At 42.4% G+C, this 22962-nt stretch overlaps 2 protein-coding genes across 5 annotated transcripts; one reads left to right on the top strand and one right to left on the bottom strand.

Annotated features, from left to right (window-relative positions):
- Positions 1-11: 11 nt before the first annotated feature.
- On the top strand, positions 12-13809 carry usp49 (ubiquitin specific peptidase 49). Of its 4 annotated transcripts, XM_086086690.1 has the most exons (9): positions 12-222; positions 1705-1819; positions 5117-6571; positions 9307-9508; positions 9750-9858; positions 10996-11201; positions 11279-11372; positions 12819-12826; positions 12961-13809. In XM_086086690.1, the coding sequence occupies exons 3-9, from the start codon at positions 5186-5188 to the stop codon at positions 13038-13040; spliced, it is 2085 nt and encodes a 694-aa protein (XP_085942816.1). In that variant the 5' UTR covers positions 12-222; positions 1705-1819; positions 5117-5185; the 3' UTR covers positions 13041-13809. The 4 variants fall into 4 exon arrangements, with proteins under 4 accessions (XP_085942816.1, XP_085942813.1, XP_085942814.1 ...); XM_086086687.1 differs by having other exon boundaries at positions 20-222; positions 11279-13809; XM_086086688.1 differs by lacking the exon at positions 12-222 and adding an exon at positions 300-554 and having other exon boundaries at positions 11279-13809.
- A 449-nt stretch (positions 13810-14258) lies between these two features.
- Positions 14259-22813, bottom strand: tmcc2 (transmembrane and coiled-coil domain family 2). The gene is made up of 6 exons (XM_086086691.1): positions 22342-22813; positions 20064-20471; positions 18547-18934; positions 18255-18516; positions 17593-17728; positions 14259-16296 (listed from the first exon to the last, which is right to left on the bottom strand). The coding sequence occupies exons 1-6, from the start codon at positions 22342-22344 to the stop codon at positions 15997-15999; spliced, it is 1497 nt and encodes a 498-aa protein (XP_085942817.1). The 5' UTR covers positions 22345-22813; the 3' UTR covers positions 14259-15996.
- Between the last annotated feature and the right edge of the window lie 149 nt (positions 22814-22962).

Raw genomic sequence — 22962 nt, 5'->3', positions numbered from 1 at the left:
CCTCGGTGGGTGGGTAGACGGACGGACGGTCCATCCTGCTGCCTGTTGTTCCGCCACTCGGCCAATGAGAGACCGGCTGCTACTCAGCCTCGGTCCAATGAGAGCGGCGGGGTCCGGGCTCGCATTGAGAGTTGGGTTGTTCAATCTGAGTGAGGACAACAAGCAGATTTTTTTTTCTTCTTATTCCTCTCTGGTGTGCCGGATGGATGCGTTCTGGCGATGGTAACGTTACCTCCGCTACATTCCCGTTATCACAATGCTTTACTCGTAATTAACGAACAAAGCGTTGCTGTCCGCTGTGGATGTCAGCGGGGAGTTTGCGCTCGCTTTGCGGCGCAGTGCGTTAGCTAAGCGGTCAAATCTGCGTCGGCGACCGTCAACAGCAGCTAGGTCAACTTCAATTAACACGGAGGCAACGCGAACTACACTTCCACGTTCTAACAACAAACTAGCGACTCGGCGCCTCGCGTTGATCTCCGACAAAGTGCCCCGAGAGACGCCGCCGCCGCCGCCACCGCTGCAGGCTAGCGGCACCGCGGCGTCCGCTCCGCCAGGTTAGCATGGAGCGAGCGCGAGCTAACTTGGTGGCCGCGTTGCCTCAACAAAGTTGCTGGATGTTCTCGGGAAGAGAGGGAGAGGGGCTCTTCTTCTTCACGCCCCTTTGTTCTGCCTCGCCGCGGAGGTGGAGGCGGTGAGGTAGCCTAGCATGGCGTTTACGAGCCGGCTGGAAGGAACCGCTCGAACAATCGGGATTAAAACAACCACGGCAGACGTGTGGGCAATCAGATAACACGCAGTACTGTTACAGAACGATTAGCGACCGCGGTCCACGTAATCCTTATTTTTTTCTTCTTCTAATGGCATTGTATTATAAAGTCAACATATCGGTGTCGAGCTGAACAGATGTGATTAAGTGCTTTAAATACCGACCCAAAAGAACCCTAAGCACATTTCGTGACCAGTCATCAAAATTAAGCTTTCTATTTCCATCTTGTTTGCATGGAAATAACAACATGAAGCGTTTTTGACTACAATCTGTTCCAAGGTTACCAGAATAGTATCTTCAAACATAATCAAAACAATATTTTAAGATGCACAAAAGCATCACCAAGGCTGTTTCGATTATCATTTGTATAACTGAAATATGGAGCCAAAGTATTTGATAGCGTCCAAACTGCGGTGCATCAAGTGTTTTTTATCTGCCTTTGTATAGGAAAGCAATTATCTCATTTGCATCATCCAGTTAACAAAAGTATCATAAGGACTGTTAAATGGAATGTTTTAGATTGCTCCTTAAAAAAAACAAAAGTATTTGAAAAGAGATTGTTCTTCATAAATTTCATTTCTGTCATTTTTTTCCCCTCAATTACTGTTCCTCCTTGCTGAAGAAGTCCAAACTGTTCTTTTAAAAAGTAGAATTGCTGTGCACTTTATACAACAGCGCCGCTAATGTGAACCTTAAAGTGGTCACATGATAAGCCGCATGAGTTCCAAATAGTTTCTTCAAATCCAGCTCAAGGCACACAGATTAAACTCAAGATTCCCGGAGAACACAGACAATCCAACAGCAAGCGTGACATGTATTTGACGGACGGGGGGGTTTCAGGGGCTTGAATGCAATGCACACCTTTTAACTTTGTGTGCATTTCAAGTTCATTTCAAGTTCTATAACGCCTACTCACTTTTGATTTGTATCTACCTCAGAATGTTCCAGTGGGTGCTGCTGACGACAGTGGAGATGGATGATACGGAACGTTGCTGTTCTCTTCAAACTCGGTGATGTTTTGCCTGAAATCTGACCAAGCCAACTATTTGTACAGTAAGAAGATCTTCTGTTTTACTCTATGTACACTTAAAATCCATATTTTTCCAATTTAAGAGCCTCCAAAGAGTTGCAGTGTTCACTAGATGGATGGATAGATAGATAGATAAGTAGATGCTGCAGTAAAATTTGACAATTTGTACAATGTGCAAAGTGTGAAGTAAAATATTAGTGACACTACAGCGGTATATAATGATACAGTAATGAATCATACGACACTCAATATGTTGTTGATATGACTACAAATTAAGAGGTACTGTATAGAATGTACAGAATGTTAATATGCATAACATTGATTGTACATATGTAACATGTATAACGGCACATAAATGAATAGTTGATGGTATAAGAGATGATGGTTCTAAATGGTTGTTTCTGGCCGCAAAGCTGAATAAGCCCGTTGGATAACGAGGCTCCTCTGCTGCTTGAGGGTACCACGGAGAGAATGTGAACGATTGTCCACGATGGCGTAGTTCGAGCAGCGATTTCTGGCCTTAATTAGTTTGAGACTGGCAGAAGAGCACCGGCATCTTGAAGCACATTAGTAAGAATCTAAGCTCAGAAAGTAGGTTGATTAACCTTCTGGTATCTTCTTCTTGTTCCATTCAAGTCGGTTATTTAACTGCGCAATCACTTTCTGACTTGGTCAATTGAAACAGCCAGTTGGAGTTTGCAGCATTTCTCCGGCGCATTCGCCGCCCTAATGAGGATAAGCGGTATAGGAAATTGATGTTTGTATGCATAATCAAGAACATCTTTATGTGCGGCGGAGTAATTGCCTGGTAGTGCAGGCAGAAAAAGATCCTGCTCGAGCTGGGCTTTGTCCGCTTTACTGGTTCTCCCTCTCTTAGCAAAGCTGCACATTCAGAAATAGAATTTAATTTAAATTAATTAAGGTGACGGACTCATTTTGTTCTGCGCACTCATTTGTTGCTGTAAGCAGCTCTGCCTCTTCTCGCACGGCGAAGACATTAACCTGGCGACATCAAGCACTACTGTAAACATCATTGTGGCGTAGTGAAGTTGATTATTTGGCTAGTCTATACAACCCATATAAGGTCTTTTAGCAACAGAAAAAGTTCTTGTAATTTGACCACATTTTGGGGAAACTGTGCAACTTTAGAGTCAAGACTGGCGGCGGCCATTTTGCCACTAGCTGTCGAGTGTAAATTACATCGCAGTATGCTCAGGGCTCAGGGAACAACCCTTTACGACTCAGCTTGTGAATGTCACATGACCAAACTCGGAAGACAGGTGAGCCACGATTGGTCGAACTGTGATGTCATTTTCAATCGACGGCAAGTGGCAAAATGGCCGCCCACTCAGATGGATACAAACAGGCGGATTTTCCTGGTTAATTCGTATTCCACAAACGCAATAATAATCACAATGCCATGTTTGTTTACTTTAGTGAAGACGCATAGAACATATTATCTTAAAGATGGGTTGACTTCCCCTTTAAATGTAAACGTATATATGGGAGCCATGTATTTACCAGTATGTGTATTCGCTCTGTACGGAAATCACTGCCCAAATACAGTTCAGTTGTATTTAGCTTTTATATTCAATACATTTGCTTGTTTAAAAAAATATATATTTGGCTAGTGTTTTCTTAAACTTGTATGTGCATTACATTTGAAACATACGTTTTTTTTCTCTTATATTTACACAGTATACTAATAAGTCTTACTCCTTGGAGAGCTAATTATTTTTGAGGTGATACTAGGTCAGGGGTCTGCAACCTGTGGCTCTTGAGTCCCTCTCTTGTGGCTCCCTGTGATCTCCCCCCCCCCCCCAAAAAATAGTGGAAATTATATATTTTTTTACATGTTTATTTTTGTTTTTGTTTTATAACAATTTCTTTAAATAAATTAATGATTAAATAAAAAACTAATAAATAAATATAAAAAATATATATATTTGTTAGAAAAAGAGAGACGAAAGGTAGATTAAAGGGTTTTTTTTTTAATTGCCTAAAAATGTCCAAAAAGTGACCACATAATGTCCAAAAAGGAAGAGGAAAAGCAGAAAATTACCATAAAATGTCTATGAAATTGCAGAACACAAAATGTTCAAAAAGTAACCTTTAGAATTACTTATTTTTTACGTGATACTAGGTCAGGGGTCTGCAACCTGTGGCTCTGGAGCCACATGCGGCTCTTTATTCCCTCTTCTGTGACTCTCTGAGGGCCTCTTAAATTTTTTTTGTGGAAATGATTTTTTTTTTTCATGTTTATTTATTTATTTTTTTAGATAAGATATTATTTAATTTAAAATCTGAATAAATATGGAAAAAAATGTCAGTCCAATTTTTTAATTTGTTAGAAAAAGAGAGATGAAAGTTTAAAAACGTGCCTAAAAATGTCAAAAATTTTACCATATAATGTCCAAAAAGGAAAAGAAAATCAGAAAATTACCATAAAATGTCCATGAAATTGCAAAAAAAAATGTCTGAGAATTTAATTTAAAAAAAGACAGAAGACAAGATGTTCAAAAAGCAACCATAAAACATCCAAAAACAAAGGCAGAAAAAGACCTTAAAATGTATTTGGAAGGGCCCCCAAAAAAGTCAGAAAATTGATTTAAAAAAATAATGGCAGAGGAAGTAATTATAAAATGTCGATAAGGAATCCCCCAAATTACCATAAAATGACCACAAAAATGCCAATAAAAATTGATAGCACAAAAGGTGGAAAAATGTCAAAAAATAGCCATAAAATGTCCAAAAAAGGAAGAAGAGAGGCAGAAAATTAACATATGTCCATAAAATTGCTAAGAATGTCAGAAATTTGACAGGAAGGCAGAAAAGTCTAAAAATAAAAAATAAAATAAAAAATGAAGTATGAAAAATTACTGCAACAAAAATCCAGCAACGAAAGACAATGTTTTTTTAAGTAAAAAAAAAAGTTTTTCCTTGCCCTCTTGTGGTTCGATTAGGGGACGTTGTTGATATTTGTCAACTGAGGGCACGTGAAGCCCTTTGAGACTCTTGTGTGATTGCGGGCTATATAAATAAACTTGACTTGACGAAAGGTGGAACAAAATGAATTGGATGTTGGATATTTTTCTGTTATGATGCAGCTCTAATGAACTCTTGGGCTCTCAGTACATTAAAACAAACACTAACACACAGTTTTGTTCATCACAATATTCATTTTGCGGCCTCAGTCAGATTTTTTGTGCTTTATTTGGCCTCAAATGGCTCTTTTGACAGTAAAAGTTGCTGAACCCTGTACGAGGTGTAGAAATTTGCCAACCACTGACCTAATCCAATCGTGTGATTGCAACCTGCAGAATGACTTGCTGCTCAACCAGAGGACGTGCGTCCTACCACTGAGGGGCCCCCCATGTGCATGCGGAGAGATGGATCGCTGTAAGCACGTGGTGCGCCTTCGCCTGGGCCACGACCACTCCATCCTCAATCCGCAGAAATGGCACTGCGTGGACTGCAGCACCACCGATTCGCTTTGGGCCTGCCTCAAGTGCTCCCACGTGGCGTGCGGACGCTTCATGGAGGAGCACTCGCTCAAACACTTCCAGGAGTGCCAGCACCCGCTGGCTATGGAGGTGCGGGAGCTGGACGTCTTCTGCTTCGCCTGCGGAGACTATGTACTCAATGACAACGCGGAGGGAGACCTCAAGCTCCTCCGAGGGGCCCTCTCCACCGTCCGCAGCTCCGGGACGCGCTCGCTGCGCTCCTCGGCCTGGCGGGCGTACGGGGAGAGCGGGCCGCAGCCTCTCATGCAGCTGGCGTTGCGTCACAGGAGGAAAACCCTCCTGGCCAAGATGCTTCAGAGGTGGACCAGCAGCCATCAAGAGCTGCAGACGGAGCGCCAAGAGAAGCTGGAGGAGGCGAGAAGACAGAAGAAGGAGGTGAAAAGGAGGCTGCTGGAAGAGCTGGTCAGCGCCCCCCCCAGAAAGAGCGCTCGGCTTCTCACTCAAGCGCCACGTTCGACCATCACGCTCATTCCTTGTAAGTTTCGAGACCCTCCGGAACGCCTGCCGCCTCCTCCCGCGCCTCCCAAGAAGCCTTCTCTCCTCGCCTTGTCACGAAAGACCCCGCCCAACGGCAGGGCCGCAAAACTGAGGCGGTACTACTCGGCCCACTCGGCGAGCCGCCGACGGCTCGCTCCGGGGGTCACCGGACTGCGCAACCTGGGGAACACTTGCTACATGAACTCCATCCTGCAAGTGCTGAGTCACCTGCAGAAATTCAGGGAGTGCTTTCTCACTTTGGACCTGTGTGAGACCGAGGAGCTGCTGGCCAAGAGCAACTCGCAGGGGGCGAAGGCGGTAGCCGGAAGCGTGGTCGGCAGCGGGAACACGCCGCTGACCTCATGCCCTCTGGGACGGGTGGGAAATCTGGCGGCGGGGAAAAAGGAAAGCGCCCCGCCCGCCCCGCAGACCGCCGAGTTGGTCCAACCCAAGGAGACCCGTTGCTCCACCCGCCAGCAGATGTCTCTGTGCCATGAGTTGCATACACTTTTCAGGGTCATGTGGTCGGGCCGCTGGTCTTTGGTGTCCCCCTTTGCCATGCTGCATTCCGTGTGGAACCTCATCCCGGCGTTCCGCGGCTACGACCAGCAGGACGCGCAGGAGTTCCTGTGCGAGCTGCTGGACAAGGTGCAGCAGGAGCTGGACACGGAGGCGTCCAAACGCCGGATCGTCATCCCCATCACCAAGAGGAAGCTCTCCAAACAAGTGCTCAAGGTGCTGAACACCATCTTTCACGGCCAGCTACTCAGTCAGGTGAGTGTGGAGGCGTGCGCAAGGCAGTGAGCTTCTTTGGAAAGTCACATTTGCTAACTTTTTTGCCACATTTCCTTTTACTTTAATGGGAAAAGGTCATTGGGTCAAGCTGAGATGAAAATGGGGCTTCCTTTTGAATGTAGGAAAACGGTGCTGCTCGTATTTATTTCAGGCAAAAGGGAGAATCGCATAAAAGGTCAAATTGAAATAAATACAGCGTTCCTTATAATCTTTCTATACAATATAGCCCCCGCTAGTCTAAACACGACATTCTGATTAATATTATTGCGTTTGCGGGATATGAATTAAGCAGCAAAATCCACCCTGGGCGGCCATTTTAAGTCGAGAGTAGGTGGAAAAATGGCCGGCGGGGGTGGATTTTTGCTGCTGAATTTTTATTCCACAAACGCCATATTATTATTTTGCCATGTCATTTTCAGTTGGCAGCACGTGGAAAAATGGCCGCCCCCCTCAAAAATCCAGCCGTTTTTATCCATCTCGGGCAGCCATTTTGTCATGTCATTTTCAGTTGACAGCAAGTGGCAAAATGGCCGCCCCCTCAGATGGATAAAAACAGGTGGATTTTGCTGCTTAATTTATATTCCCAAAACGCAATATTATTTAGAATTCCATGTTTGGACTAGTGGGGACAATTTTTGACTTGACTACCACTTTAAATTGAGCTGGCATTTTATTTTCTAATGGTGCAAATCACGAGCGACAAAAATAACTATTATGGCTTTGTTTATTAACAGTTTTGTAGCATAACTATATCTTAATGATTCATTGCTTGTTTTTTTTCTTCTGTATTCTCAAGAATATTCGCATAGTCTGTAAACTTTGTCGTTGGTCTATTGTTTTAAATATTACTTCCGTAAATGATTATGATTATGAATGTACATCAATGCACTTTTCATAAACATTTTAAGCATTGTTATCATTTGCACAACATTTCCTCCAAGGAATTCCGGTTCATCTCACTTTGATAGGAAAGGAAAGTTCTTAAACAAAAAGCAGCATCTTAAGAGGCCCATCAAACCTCCATTTATTTCAGATAACAACATCCAATTTTAAAAGTATCATTTTACAATATCGCTGGCATTGGACGAAAACCTCCTTTGTCACGATTTGGTAAATTTTATATTAAAAAGAAAGTCTACTATTGGTTGCGCTACACGTGTGGGTGTTTTTGATTTGTTCGTTTTTTTTACAAATTTTTCACCTTGATCTAAAGCGTTGAAAATGGGTTGTGTTCTTTGATGATGTCATGTTAATGGTTGAACTAACGTGCCGTGGAAAGTGACGATTCCGCCAGACGCCAGCGATATTATTTTTTGTGGTTGTAGTGTTTGCAGCACTGTCGAGTTGCAGTAAGTCACAGTGAAACTGGGGTCAGAAGCTATGACCCACATTTACAATTGCAACTTAAATTCCTTCTTTTTCTTCATGAATTTTTTATTATTTTTTTACCTCCAACAGTCTATTCTCTGCATTTCGTTATTGTTTGACTGTCCTGTTTCCCTTATGTGTACAAAATATGAATGTAATCCAATCATATTTCACCCTTTTGTGTAGCCATGTCAAGCTAATCTGCTCAAAACCTTTGGAATCACTATTGCTAGCCCATGTAACTTAAATAGGGCTGCACGATATTGGATATTCGATATAGTTGCTGAATGTAGCGATATTGTTATTATTGAGATATTTAACATTTAGAAATGCCATTTTTATCATCTAATAAAATAATTACGTTTTCATGCAGCAAAATAAGCAAACTCAATATGATCTTAGTTAATTAATTAAACTATTCACTTTAAAAACTGTTGGGTCAAAAGTAACCCAATTATGGATCAAAAATGGACCGATCCACCATTTTTTTATGGGTCAATTTGACTGGCTTGTTTTATACAAAATGACCCAAGTAGAGGATCAGTCCATTTCTGACCCAAAGTTGGGTTATTTTTGGCCCAACTGTTTTTAGAGTGTTGAATGGCCATGCACATCACTCTAAAAAGAGTTGGGTCAAAAATAACCCAACTATGGGTCTTTTTTTTTTTTTAGGACCCAACTGTTTTCAGAGTGTTGGAAGGCGGTGCACATCACTCTTAAAAATAATAATAATGGGGTTACTTTTGACCCAATTGTGTTTAGAGTGTATAAGCATAAAATTCCGTATGAAACTTATTGCATGTCTTTGCGATATGCATATTGCATAGTCCAATATCGCGATATTGATATTTTTTTCGGTTATATTGTGCAGCCCTAACTTAAAACTATAATAACAATGGGCCTTTTCTGCTAAATTTCAGATTTTCCTTGTCAGCATTTTTCTGTCCTCCGATTGGTTGGTCAGAGCAAAACACACGAGTTACAATCTGTACAAATGAATACATTTAATAGTCAGCATCTCTGTGAGTGTGATAAATATTGATTCTCAACTGCCCTGGATAATGGAAGTGGCGTACTCGGGAAGTACCAATTGCTCAGCCCGCCACTGATTGGATCTCAACCGATTGTGCAGATGTACCCAATTAAGTGTCCTGCAATATATCCATCGTGTAATAAAAGTGAGGCCTAATAAAGGGGTTGGGTGCACCTTAGTCATTCTCACAAGTTAGACACCACAAACCGTTATTAGGTGACTGCTTGTGTTGTTTTCCATGTCTTCGCAAAAAGCCTGACTGGGTTGCATTTCATGACTAAAAGCAAGCTCTCTTATCCGTGCTCGTTTGCAGGTGACTTGTCTGTCCTGCAAGCACAAGTCAAACACAGTGGAGCCATTCTGGGACTTGTCTTTGGAGTTTCCCGAGCGCTACCACAGCGTCAACAAAGGCTCCACCGCCTACCAGCGCAGCTGCACCCTCACCGAAATGCTGTCCAAGTTCACCGAGATGGAGGCGCTCGAAGGCAGCATTTATGCCTGCAACCACTGCAACAGTGAGTGCAACAATAACCAATGTCATTGTTGTTTAGGCTGGATTTAACTGCAGGTCCAAGCACTTGCAATGTTAAGGATTTAAGGCTTTCAGCGATATGGTTAATGTTTGAGATTATCTTGTGGATTGAATAGAAATTGAAGTCAGGCTTTTGTGATTTTTTTTTTTTTTGTACTGCTTTGTATTTTTGCCATCCCTCTCATCAGTTTGTCATGATCTTGTTTTCATGTGATTTTTTTCAGAGAGGAGGAGGAAAACATCCCACAAGCCTTTAGTTCTTTCAGAAGCCCATAAGCAGCTTCTGATCTACCGTTTACCTCAGGTTCTACGGCTGCACCTCAAGCGCTTCAGGCAAGTCCTTTTGTATTCCACTGTGATGTATTCAACCTTTTAAGAACGCGTAATCTTTCGTGGAGATCAATGAGTGACATTTTGACCAATCAGTGGTGAGCTGCAATGATTGACATGTAAGACCGTCCAATGATCTCCCGGACATTGACATTAGTGACTCTGAGCAGGGCCGTATTTAGTCATTTGGGGCCCAAGGTAAACATAACCAACACCCCGTCCCCATCACTTTTGTTCAATTTTTACAAAAGGTTGAGTGACATAATTTAGATGTATATAATTTGTCCTCCTTTTGAAATCGGTTACAATTTTCTGACAGCTTAATTATACTAACAAAAGACAAAAAAAATAATAATTTAGCAACACTGGTGAACAAAAAAATCTGTTGTTAGATTTTTATGATGATTAAAACTAAAATTGGCATGCTAATTCCAAAATTGCAGTCACTGTTTTTTCTATCGTGTCAATTTTTTCCCCCCTCCACAGCTTAACCTCCAGATAAGCAAAATTCCACTGATTAGCTGTAGAAAGACTGTAGTAAGAAGAGCTGATTATACGAGTGGACTCATCCACAGCTACATGTATTTGCAGTCACAATTGAGACAATTGAGAGGTGTGTGCTGCTCCCAATATCTACAAACGAAAGATAGCATAGGAATTAAGAAATAGTAGCCGTATCATCCATTTATTATCTGCTTAGTTATAAATAAACATATTTCATTGTATGTCTGTATATATATATTTTTTAATAGAACAAGCATATACTGTATCTGTCGAGTACAGTATTTTATTTATTTACTCTTTTTTTCTTTTTTTTTTAGAAAACGGCTCTATAGTAAAAAATAAAAATAAAAAATTGACAGGATAGAGAAAAATTTAGCTACCGGTAAGTTTGGGATTCCACACCCAAAAATGTCCCCAGTGTAATTTTTCTGACCAACTAAGAAGTGTGAATTTGCTTGAAATCCTTCTTGTGGATTACTTTCTAAAAAGTGAATTATCTAAACACTTTATAATTACAGAGCACATCTAGACAAACAACCGTTCACATCGATTGACAATTTTGAGTCTTCAATTAACTTCACGCGCTACCTTGACTTAGTAACGGCGACAATAACAAGCCCTGTGTTGCGCGGGCAGGTGGTCGGGGAGGAACCACCGGGAGAAAATCGGCGTCCACGTGGCCTTCGACCAGGTCCTGAACATCAAACCCTACTGCTGCACGGGCTCAGGTCACTCTGTCCACAGAGGGGGCTACACCTACGACCTGTCGGCCGTGGTGATGCATCACGGCAAAGGCTTTGGCTCAGGGCACTACACCGCATACTGCTACAACACCGAAGGAGGTGAGGACGCCGGACGGAAGCGCTTTCGCAGACGCCACGTCCAATCAGAATCTGACTGGCTTTTGTGTGCTCCTCAGGTTTCTGGGTCCACTGCAACGATTCGGAGATGAAGGTTTGCAGTGTGGAGGAAGTTTGCAACACTCAGGCCTACATTCTCTTCTACACCCAGAGGTCTGCTTAGGGACTTCTCGCTGTGAGCCTGAGCTGCGTTTATGAAATCGTTTCGCACCCACCTAACACTCACTTGATAATAGCAATAGGGGGCTGAGGTTTACATTATTACGTTCCCGGCGAACACAGCAATCACCGAATGTGACGTGTTAAAAAAGTTGGATGCGAAACCTAGTCAGGCCTATGTGGTAGCGCGTCATTGCTTCAATGTCTGTAAGGAGAGAGAGAGAGAGAGTGGGGGGGGGGGGGTATTCCATGTCGGGGTTGCCGTGGCTACCGGGAACATTTTGTAAACAAAACATCAACTGAAAAATGTCCTAACCGGAGTAGCACGAACCTCCGCCAAGGTTTACTGAAACTGAGTGAGAATTTGTGTTCATCCATGTTGGATTGTACCACATTTGATTCTGCAACTGGGGGGAACCATTATTTAGCGAAAAGACTGATTTGATTCAGATTACCAACAAAATGTACAAAGGACTATTAGGGTCACACTCCAGACAAATAATAAAACCATACAATTGTAGCAAGTAAATTTCAGTTCTCCTGAAGTTATGGGCTCCAGCTCACCCGTGACCCGAATGAGGACAAGCGCGATTAAAAAAAAAAAGGTTGAATATATGGCAGGTCTCTAAACATAGACAGCGGCTGCTGGTCTCAAAATGTTGCATTTAGGTCCATGTGGGAATTTTGACATTCATTTGTTAGCTTCTCAAATTTGACTTATTTTTTGTTGTTGTTAGATTACTACAATTACTTGAGCTTTATTCTGATAACTGGATGTCTTCCACCCACCCCCTTTTTAATTTGACATTGTTTTTGTCTGCACTCTGGCTCTAATAGTCCTTCATAATAAAATGAAAAATAGTCTTGTTTTACAAAGTCATATGAATCAATCCTTTCAAACACTAGTTAACACTTGGCAAGAGGTAATTAGCCACTGTGTTTCAAAACTCCTTTTCTTGTGTCCTCAAAGAAACCTTTTCATAAATGAAGCTACAGGTCAAGTCCGCTTGTGGGACCAGCAGACTGTGCGTGCGGGTTCGATGAGGTCCTGCTGAACATCCAGTGGCGGGTTTGCATTTAAGAGTAATAAAAAAGAAAGAAAGAAAAAAAAAAGCTCATTTGTATCGAGTGTGAGAACTGAGCAGGCACACATACCAGAAACTGTGTTTTAAATTGCACGCAGTGCAACACAGGATTTCTTTTTCTTTTTTTAATCCCTAGAGCTGTTTTATTTTGTAGCTTTACGTACGACATGAAGGGGATCAACTCTTCCCAAAGTGGGCCAGCTTACTTGAAAGAGAAGTCCAGACTGTGTTGCATCTGGTTCAGATTTTTATTTTAGATTATTTTTTGCTAAAATGTCACTTTTCCGACTCCTCTCCATGTACATCCTGGTGTCATTTTCCTGGCTTGTGTGTTCTCTCGGCGAGTTCACTTGAGTTCATTCTGTGTTTAGCTGCCATTATAGGAAGCGAAAAGGACACTTGACTGAGAAATGGAGGATTTTTGTAGGGGGGGGGCTCATCTAAGTTGGTCCTAGCTTTGTGATAGTTCATCTTTTTTCTTTTTTGCTCCATGGCAGCTCTCAACCACCATCTCTTTTCTTCTTTAAGTCCAATTGTAGACGAGGCCGGCGATGGAAACAAGCCACTGCAGAAGTGATGAATGTTGTTTTTTTTCTCCAAGAGGCATTTGGGACCTTACGTTTTAGCACCTGAAAGCAATATATTGTACATCTTAAACCTTGACAGGAATTTAAGATCAAATCAGGAAAATTTTGTTTTTTTTTCTACTCTACTGTTTCTATCAAAGTCTTTAGAATTTGCTAGCTAATTGAGAAGAAACACTTGTGTTTGATACGAGTTAAATCCACACTACATTTGTCAACTCCAAGTCAGAAACAATCTTAATGACGATGAATGTCCGACTGCTTAGTGGTCAGGTGAGTTCTGTTGTGTACTGTAAGAATACATGTCTGCATTGTAATGGTCATATGGGTTTGCCTGACAGTTATTATTAAAAACATGAAGTTATTTCTTGTGTGAATCTGACTCAAAAACCTGAATCGAAATCTCAAAATGATTTTTGCCTCTCACCACTCTGTGAATATCGTCAATATTCAGTACACTCAAACACTCCAATGGCCACAATACAACAACAAAAAGAGGCTTCCAGCTGTTAACCGCCACGCCCAGTTGAGGTTTGCTGTCAAACTGAAAAGTTTTACATTGAGCTAGAATCTGCTAGCTTAGTGCTAACACGCAGGCTAACAAATAACATGTATGTGGCAGTGTTATATACTGTATATGTGTAATATACTAACCCCAGGTGGCTAAGGCGTGATCTGTTTTAATTATTTTTATTTGTCATCACTATATATTTTTATGAAATTTCCTTATTTAAAAAAATTAAATAAAAATACATCAGAACATTTTTAGGTGAGTTTTATTGGGATGCTTGAACGAATTATTGGCCTTTCCATTCATTTCAATAGGAAAGGATCATTTGAAATGTGTTTTGAGTTAAAAGCACATTCACAAAATGAATTCAACTCATATTTCAAGGCACCACAATAATGATTCAGTGAGGGCCAATGTTCATAAGTTAATTAAAATAGTTGTAATTTATAGTTCTGTAGAGTTCTTCTCATTGTTTCCCAGACTTAACAGACTATTAATTTAGTTTCTACAATTCCCTTTCCAGATTTGAACCCTCAAAGGAATACAATCTATAGTCTAGACAAAGATTCTACTTACGACAGAGGATTTAGCTGCAAATAATCCCCTGGGATAACTACTTTTATTGAACCTTTTCTCTCAATGAGTGCTTATTTTATTCAACCTTGTAGTCTCAGTGGGGGTTGGAGTATATTTCTCACAATTTGTAATAAAACAGCAATATTTATTTGTAGATATTTTTTTTGCAAACTGGATAGAAACATTGACACAAATTGACATGCCAGTTAATTTGACACTGTGGGCGCAAGGAGATATACAACAGTGGTAATGAAATATATCAGCTATGTAGGGAAAATAGATTTACAGGATGATGAAACATTTTAGCAGCTGAATTCTTTGTTCGATGGCAGCTAGGGGAAAAAACAGCCAATGTGACGAAAAAGCCTTCCTGCAACACAGCAACAAACTAGGAATGACACTGATTTAACTGAATTGACATTTCATTAGGTAAACCTGCACTCTCAAATCGGAAAATATAGGCTATGTATATATTCTTTACAGCTCTTGGATCTCATGCGCTTGTGCAGGTGCACCTAATGCGTCCAGTGAGCGTAGCGCAAAAATCCGTATTGTCATCATTTGAAATGTCAACCGGTGCCAGTGCACACATGAGAACATGCATGATTAGCACAAACATTCTTGAAGGGAGAGAAAAAAAAAAGGAGAAAATTTCCTCCCAAAACAGCTTTAACGTGAAGGTCAGCCTCGCGAGTCCTGTCCTGCTAATTCAAAGTATGTACATCCTAAAATAATCTTTAGAAAAAGATGAAGATGTTTTTGGTGACAGCAGTGAAATTGATGATCGGTTATCCACACCAAAAGGTCGTAGATGTAGAAGCTTGGCAAGATGTTATTTTGTCTTCATGTGTGGTTCAATTTTGTCAGTACAGAGGAAAGAAGAGCAGCTCACATTCTGCTGCAGGCCTTAATTAACCTTTGTGCCCTCCTCTGGCATTTTTGTACAGTTTTCTTGTTTTGTTCTGATGTGGCGATACTTTGGGTTACTACCGACTTAAGATCTCTGGTCTGGTCACTGTTTACATGTGAGGTACATACGGAGAGTGATGTAACTATCACGTGATGTGTAATGATGGCGTTCATTCGTCTATTTAGCACAGTAGCTGCGATTGTTTTAACACTTTTATTAAAGCAACGGCTTGCTAAAAACAAGTTACAAGTACTTTAAAACAAGTTCTCTCGTCGCAGATGGGCTCTGTAAGAATTCTGCCATTTTCTAGTGCGTAAATGACGACGTCACTACGCATTACGTCAAGACAGAGCATGCGCAGACCGGACGCAGACCGGATATTCCGATTGAACCGTTTAATGACGTTTGTTTATATTGGCAAAAGAAATAGACAACTGTGAATCTGAATGAAATTCCATTTGGATTCGGCGATTTTATTCAAATTGAGATGTTAATATGAACCATTGTCATTCTGTTCGGTTTCATTCTAATCGGAATACAAGGCTCGAGCTTCATGAAACAAACCAAGTTAATTTATGCAGATGCAGTGGCACCCAAGCTAAAATAAAAAAGTGCTGAGTGCAATAATAGGCATCCCCATATATGTAAAGTTGGAGCTAAACCTACATTTAGACTAGTTTTCATCTTAAAACTATGCCTTTTCTGTGCCTAACTTAAAAATGGCAGACAAAAATGCCCCGATAGTTCTCAGCGGCTTATGTTTGATAGTTTGAACTAAAGCCAACTATATATAAAGTTTGTTCGACAGATGTTTTTTTTTGTTTGTTTTTTGTTTTTTAAAGAAGCACAACAAAACGTCACAAAAGTGTCCAAAGGGTACATCTGAGGAGGGCACAAGGGCTACAAAAAAACTAGCAGGTGGACACGGCTCCGGTTCCTCTCTCGGGGCAGCTCAGCTGGGCAGAAGCCAAGGCTCCACAAAGTCCCAGTGCTTCCACAAAACGAAGAGCAGCACGGTGAGCAGGACGGTGGCACCCACCCGCGCTCGCGTCTTCATCAGCGGCGTGATGAAGTTGGCCAGCGTGGACACAAACACTAGGAGAACGGCCATAAGCGCCAGGATGACGTTGATGAGCTTGCCAAGCAGTGCGCGGGCGTTGGCGTTCTCCACGCCCTCCAGCTGCACCACCTGCTGCTGCTGTTGCTGCAGCTCCAGTTTGGTGATGCGCGTCAGGCACGACTCCACCGCTTCCTGCGAGCGCACGCAAACATATGATGGAAAAGCAAAGGACGAGCACACGCACAGGTTGACTTGGCTTACACTTGAAGAACTTCAACAAGGAATCCAACCATCTATCTGTATATAATCTATCTACCCATTATAAATAATGACCATCATCCATCAATCTATCAATTGATTGATCATTCTATCTTTCTAGCCATCAGCCATTCTCCATCTATCCTTCCATCATCCACACATCATTCATCGTTCCATCTTTCTTTCATTATCCATCCATCCCTGCATGCATCTACCCATTTATCAATACCCATATATCCATCCATCAGTGATTCGTCAATCTATCTTTCTAGCATCATCCATCCATCCATCAACCAATCTACCTAATGTCTATCCTAGTCTTCCATCCATCCATCATTCTATCCACCATTTATTATCATCATCCACCCACCCACCCACCCATCCATTGATCAATCAATCATCCATCCATCCATCTACCAATCTAGCTAATGTCTATCATCTCTATCCATTTAGCTAATGTCTAACCTAGTCTTCCATCCATCCATCGTTCTATCCACAATTTAACATCATCCATCCATCCATCCATCCACCTAATGTTTATCCTAGTCTTTCATCCATCCATCATTCTATCTACCATCTATCATCCATCCATCCATCCATCATCCATCCATCCATCCAACGTTCTATCCACAATTTAACATCATCCATCCATCCACCTAATGTCTATCCTAGTCTTTCATCCATCCATCATTCTATCTACCATTTATCATCCATCCATCCATCATCCATCCATCCATCGTTCTATCCACAATTTAACATCATCCATCCATCCACCTAATGTCTATCCTAGTTTTCCATCCATCCATCATTCTATCTACCATTTATCATCCATCCATCCATCATCCATCCATCATTCTATCCACAATTTACCATCATCCATCCATCCACCTAATGTCTATCCAAGTCTTCCATCCATCCATCATTCTATCTACCATTTATCATCCATCCATCGTTTTATCCACCATTTATCATGCATCCATCCATCATCCATCCATCCATCGTTCTATCCACAATTTATCATTATCCATCAATCCATCCATCCATCCACCTAATGTATATCCTAGTCTTCCATCCATCCATCATTCTATCCACCATTTATCATCCATCCATCCACTCTATTCTCTATCCATGCAAAGCTCTTTGAGTTGCATTTTTTGGTATGAAGTGTTTTAGCAATAAAGTCTGATTGATTGATTGATCGATAAATCGATAAATCCATTCACCCCCTACCTGAATGTCTCTTGCTCTCTCATAGGACTGATAGGCCACTTTCTCCTCCATGCTGGCCAATTCCTGTTTGAGATTGCTCATTTCATTCTGATGAAGCTCCGTCAGGTCACTCAGTTGCTCCTCTAATCGTTCATACCTGAAATCAAAAAATATATAATAGCCAAAAATGTATTTTGAAATATATCATTGCAAACGACAAGATCGTTTAATGATTTTTATTACAAAAATTGGAGAATCTCGTTAAAAAATAAACACTCTAACCGGATAGAAAACTGACCGACCATATTTCAACATATGATGACAGTGAGCATTTATTTACTCAACTGCAGAGCATTAGTACCAAGCCAAGGTATTTATTTAGACCTTTTTTAAATTAAAAAAAATACTAATAATTAGTATTTATCATTTAAATTAATAATTTTCCACAAATGCGTAATCACTCAGAGAAAAATTACAAATTTCCAGCTGGGGAAAAAAGAGGCATCTATTTTGTCATTTTAAGTTATTAAGTGGGGTGACCTTTATATTTATATATTTGTTCTTTAAGGTGTTTTTTTATGGTGGGTTTTGCCAAAACAGACCAAAAAAAATAAAACATATTCTATCTAGAGTTAATGGCTTGTTTAAGAGTAAGGTTCAAAGGCTTTTTTTTTTGGTCCTACCTGTATCTTTCCTCTTGCAGGCACTGTGTCATGTAGGAGTAGTCGCTCTGCAGTTGGCCCTTCATGTCCTCGATGGTGTCCTCCATGTGCGCCTGGCTAGCTTTGATCTCCTGCAAGCCCTCCAGGAGAGAGTCCCACGAGCTGTGCACGTGATGGTGGTGGTGGTGGTGCCCATCCAACCTGGGACTCCCCATCGTGGGCCCCAACATGCCTCCTCCTCCTCCTCCTCCTCCTCCTCCTCCTCCTCCTCCTCCTCCTCCTCCTCCTCCTCCTCCTCCTCCTCCTCCTCCACCCGCCCCGCCCGAGTTGCTGCCCGGGGCCGAGCCGGACGTGGCGCTGGAGCACTCGTCGTCACTGCCGTACTTGGGACTGGACACCAGAGTGGCGCTTCCGCTGAGGGCGCGGGGGGTGGGCGTGTCGTGGCCCCCGACTCCGTCTTCCAGCGTGTCCTTGAGGTGGGCGATATTATCCGCGCTGCCAAATTTGTTCCTGATGAGACTGGCAAACTCTCTGGGCTTGGAGACCACGGCGGTGTGAGTCAGGGCCGACACCCCGCCTTTGACCCCTTCCACTACGCCTCCTCCGAAACCGCTTATCCCTGCACGGACGTTAGCCCCCACGTCCTTTAGTCCTTGTTGCATGTCCCGTAGTACATCTTTAGGCTGCCGGGCAGGTCCATTCTGGAAAGCACAGAAATGAAGAATTGCAAATGTTTGGTCTTAAGGAGTAAACATTGTGATGATGGTGGAAGAAAATGGATCCTGGTCATTGGCTGGACACATAGAGAACCAGTCACTCTTACACCTATGGACAATTTATAGTCTTTAAGAAATCTAACATGTATGTCTAGAGAATGCAGCAGGAAGGGTACGGTCACAACTTCTCAGTAATTGCAGTGATATTAGTCATTTTTCACAGAGGATAAAGAATATATGCCTGTGAATGTTGTTCTATTAACTGTTTACATGTGTTTATGCAGTGCTTGTGTTCAAATATCCATTGCTTAAAGTGTAATACCAAATATATGCTATCTGTTAGCCCATCTATAGCATTTTCCATTCAGAGTTAGCATGAAGCTAGCAGACTTAAATGCAAAGTTATGTGGTTCTTTTAAAAATACACTCTGTCATATTTACTTTGACGGTTCCGCACACTTGGGTCAATTAGGGGAGCCCAGAATTCAAAGCAAACACGGTGAAGCAGCATTTAGCTGTGATGCTGCAAGCAAATGGAATAGGTTGCCAACTAAAGTGAAGTCAGACCCTCGTGTAAACTATTTTAAATCCAGGTTTAAAACTGTTCTTCCCACCCAAACCTATGAATAAGGTTTTAATTTAAAGGATTTTTTAAAAATACATATAAATAAATAATTAATAAATAATTGTGTTCTTGCACTGTAAATTATTGAGTAATTTTAGTTTTTATTTCTTTACTTTGCTTTTAAATGTTACCTTATGTATGAAATGTGCTATGTAAATAAATAAATAATAAATACCTTAAAGTCTCTTTTTTGAAGACTTGTTCACTATCTGACAAACCGTTGTGAGCTGAGCTGAGTTCACTGCCACCATGCAGAGCTCGTATCGCAAGCCAATGCAAAAATAAATCCATAAAAAATCATCCAAATGGTGGCTTGTATATTGATAAAACTCGGAAGTTGGGTCAGTTGTATCTCAAGGCATTACTTTATGTGAAATACACTGGTTAAAAATGACCTAATAAGGAAAAACCACTGTAGAAAATGGATAGGATGGATGTTAGGACCAGTGACTACATTTGACTATGTATGTGTGAAATAAAATAACTCACCTGCTCTATCTCCTTTAGCTTCTTGTGATAGTGCTCGAGCTTCTTGTGCAAGTGTGCGATGGTCTGTGCCGACTTTTGATTCTTCTTCTCAAACACCTGCTTGATCCTGGAGGCCTGCTGCTTATCGGCGTTGTGGGCCAGCTTCAGGTACTCGGCCACGTTGTCGTCGCGGGCCTCCTGCTCCACCCGGATCTGCTCGGTCACCTTCAGGATCTTCTGCTGAAGGTGCTCCAGAGCGGCCCGCGTGCGCTGGGGCTCGCCGCAACCCGCCCCTCCCTCGGCACCGCCGCCGACCGCCACGCCGCCGGACGCTGGCCCCGCCGCACCCTCTGCGCTGATGTTGCTGTCAGAGCCTCCATGGCTGGCGGCGGAAGGGAGGCTGAGAGTTGTCACCTCACTCTTGTCCAGCTGGGAGGACGAGAAGGAGATTAAGAAAGTGACGCTGATGTTCAATCATCTTTTCCCACTGAAATGAAGGGAATGCCATTGATCCACTGCAGGCTGCCCAAAAAAAACAATCACATATATAAGCCCAAAAATGTGTCATGTTTTTAAAAAACAAAAATGCCACTCTGTACTTACTACTTATAGTAATGACAGAATTACATAAAATGTAAAGAATTCAACATCAGTTTACATATTTTGGCGATCCTTCTGTTGTACGAGTCTTGGCCACCTGGGGGCAGTATAAGACATATGGATAGATAGCGGGTTGCAGTAGATGTAGATGCAGTAATAGTCATTTTTAGGAGAGAATAAAGAACATATGCCTTTGCCCATTAACCAATGGATATTTAGCAGACAATTAGTATTGTTGTCTGCTAAATATCCGTTGATTAAAGGGTTATAACACTGCCACATACATGCTATTTGTTCCATAATATGTTAGCATTAAGCTAGCAGATTTTATGTAGTTGTGTAGCCTACATTGTGTACAACTCTTTAGTTTGACAGTAAACTTCAACTGGGAGTGAGAGTTGCTCATCTTTTTGTGTTTCCTAAAACAAAGCTATGTGTTTGTTTTAAATACATAATGTGTACTTTTTTTGGAAGAATTGTTTACTCAATCAGCAGCTTGCTGCATACTAAAAAAGATGCTGGGATGTTTTCCTAACCCACTCGCACAGTAGCTGTAAATGTTGAGCAGACTGAGTTACTTTTACCCGGTCATTATGTTGAAGACTTGGATTTGGTCACCATTTTTGTGGTTTGTGTACTTCAGTCGAACATTTTGAAAATTTAACCTAGCTTTATTAAAAAACAATGGTGGTGGCTGGATGTCTTGGTCACACCGCTGACAGTAATTGGAGTTCAATTCACAGTTAGGGTAAATGGCCCACCCATTGAAAATGAGTTCACAGCGCTCTTATCTCAAATATTTGCTCACAAGTCAAAGCCAAAATATGGCTGAACAACAGTATCTCAAAAAACTCATAAGTTAGGTCAGTTGTACCTCAAGGTGCTAAACACTGCTTGTAATCTAAATTCACTAAATATAATGAATGGGTAACATCAGATTTATCCAAAAATACGGCTCGGAAGCCATTTGTGGCCCGCTGTCCAATTTTTGGTGACCCATGACAAAAAATAACATTAAACAGGGGTACAGCCTATGTATGTGGCCTTCTGAGGAAAAAGGTTTGAACACACCTGGGTCACATACAAACATCAAGTTGCTGTAATTTTTTTTGCTGAAGATTCCAATGTGATGATTGATCCAAGAGGGGATTCCCCTCACGGGTATATGGGCGGCCTGGCAGATGGCGCCTATTTTAATGCCCGCCTGCCCTCGCCCGTCTGACGTCAAAACAGTGTAATCAGAGCCTGCAAACATGAGCTCAGGGAGACACATGACACCGAACATCTCGGATGCCGTGCTCTAATTTCTCTGGACGGGTCAGTGGGAGGATTTATAAGCATTTGACTGGCGTGGCGGCGTGATAGCTCTGATGGCTCCCAGGGGCCATTAGCTAATACCCCCCCACACACACACACCTATATGTGAAAGTAGGTTACAAACACGTTGTAATGGAGAGGAGAAAAACAGACGACCCCCGGTGGGAGAAAGTGGGATGCGGGGTTGCTGTAAAGCTGCGGCGCATGTGTGATGCTGCATGACTGCGAAGACACAACAATGCAGCAAAGGATGACGCTGTGACCTGACTGTGTCTTTTCATAGCGCGAGCGAGGGGATGGAAGTGACACAAGACCGGCAGCGCCGGGACACGACGAGGGTGGATGAGGACATGAGGATGAGGAATCAAATGAGAAACGTTACCATACTGCTTTAATCCAATTTGTGCCGTTTGCGTTCCAGGCCCATTCTCCTGCTGCCCCCTCCTCCTCCTCCTCCTCTCCTCCTCCTCACCTCCTCTTCCTCCCCCTGAGCCCCCCACCCCACCCCGCTCCACCTGGAGTATCTTCACCCTCAGCCGATGCCTGGCTGACGATCACCTCAGCACGTCCTATAGCGGCTCCATTGTTGACGCGGTCGACATCTGCAGCCTCCTCTCTCTCTCTCTCTCTCTCTCTCTCTCTCTCTCTCTCTCTCTCTCTTTCTCTCTCTCTCTCTCTCTCTCTCTCTCTCTCTCTCTCTCTCTCTCTCTCTCTCTCTCTCTCTCTCTCTCTCTCTCTCTCTCTCTCTCTCATCTAGTTCTCTCTCTCCTTTCCCTCTTCTGCCCTCCCATGGCCTCTTTCGGTGGAAATGCAAATGCTGCCTGTCCTGCCCTGTAATGGAGGTGGGAGCAAAGGAGCAGATGATGGCGGGGGTGGGGATGGGAGAGAGTTTAGCGCAGGCGTGTAGCGCCGCCACTGTTGGAGTAGAGGTGTGGGAGGGGCAGAGGGAGCGCAGAAGGGCCTGCGGCGAGGGGCGGAGGGGGGTGGCACCGGCCCTGCAGTC

The sequence above is a fragment of the Leptonotus elevatus genome, chromosome 10, assembly GCF_054856555.1.
Source record: "Leptonotus elevatus isolate MCC_2025b chromosome 10, RoL_Lele_1.0, whole genome shotgun sequence".
Taxonomy (NCBI): Eukaryota; Metazoa; Chordata; class Actinopteri; order Syngnathiformes; family Syngnathidae; genus Leptonotus; species Leptonotus elevatus.
This window is presented reverse-complemented; position numbering and strand designations above follow the sequence as displayed.

Excerpts from the sequence above, each read along its gene's own strand:
- usp49 (XM_086086690.1), top strand. The coding sequence starts at position 5,186 with ATGGATCGCTGTAAGCACGTGGTGCGCCTTCGCCTGGGCCACGACCAC. Across the intron at positions 9,859-10,995 it reads CTGCACCTCAAGCGCTTCAG|GTGGTCGGGGAGGAACCACC; the intron begins GCAAGTCCTTTT and ends TTGCGCGGGCAG. Across the intron at positions 11,202-11,278 it reads CTGCTACAACACCGAAGGAG|GTTTCTGGGTCCACTGCAAC; the intron begins GTGAGGACGCCG and ends TGTGCTCCTCAG.
- tmcc2 (XM_086086691.1), bottom strand. Across the intron at positions 17,729-18,254 it reads CTGCAAGAGGAAAGATACAG|GTATGAACGATTAGAGGAGC; the intron begins GTAGGACCAAAA and ends TTTTGATTTCAG. Across the intron at positions 16,297-17,592 it reads AGAGAGCAAGAGACATTCAG|GAAGCGGTGGAGTCGTGCCT; the intron begins GTAGGGGGTGAA and ends GTGCGCTCGCAG.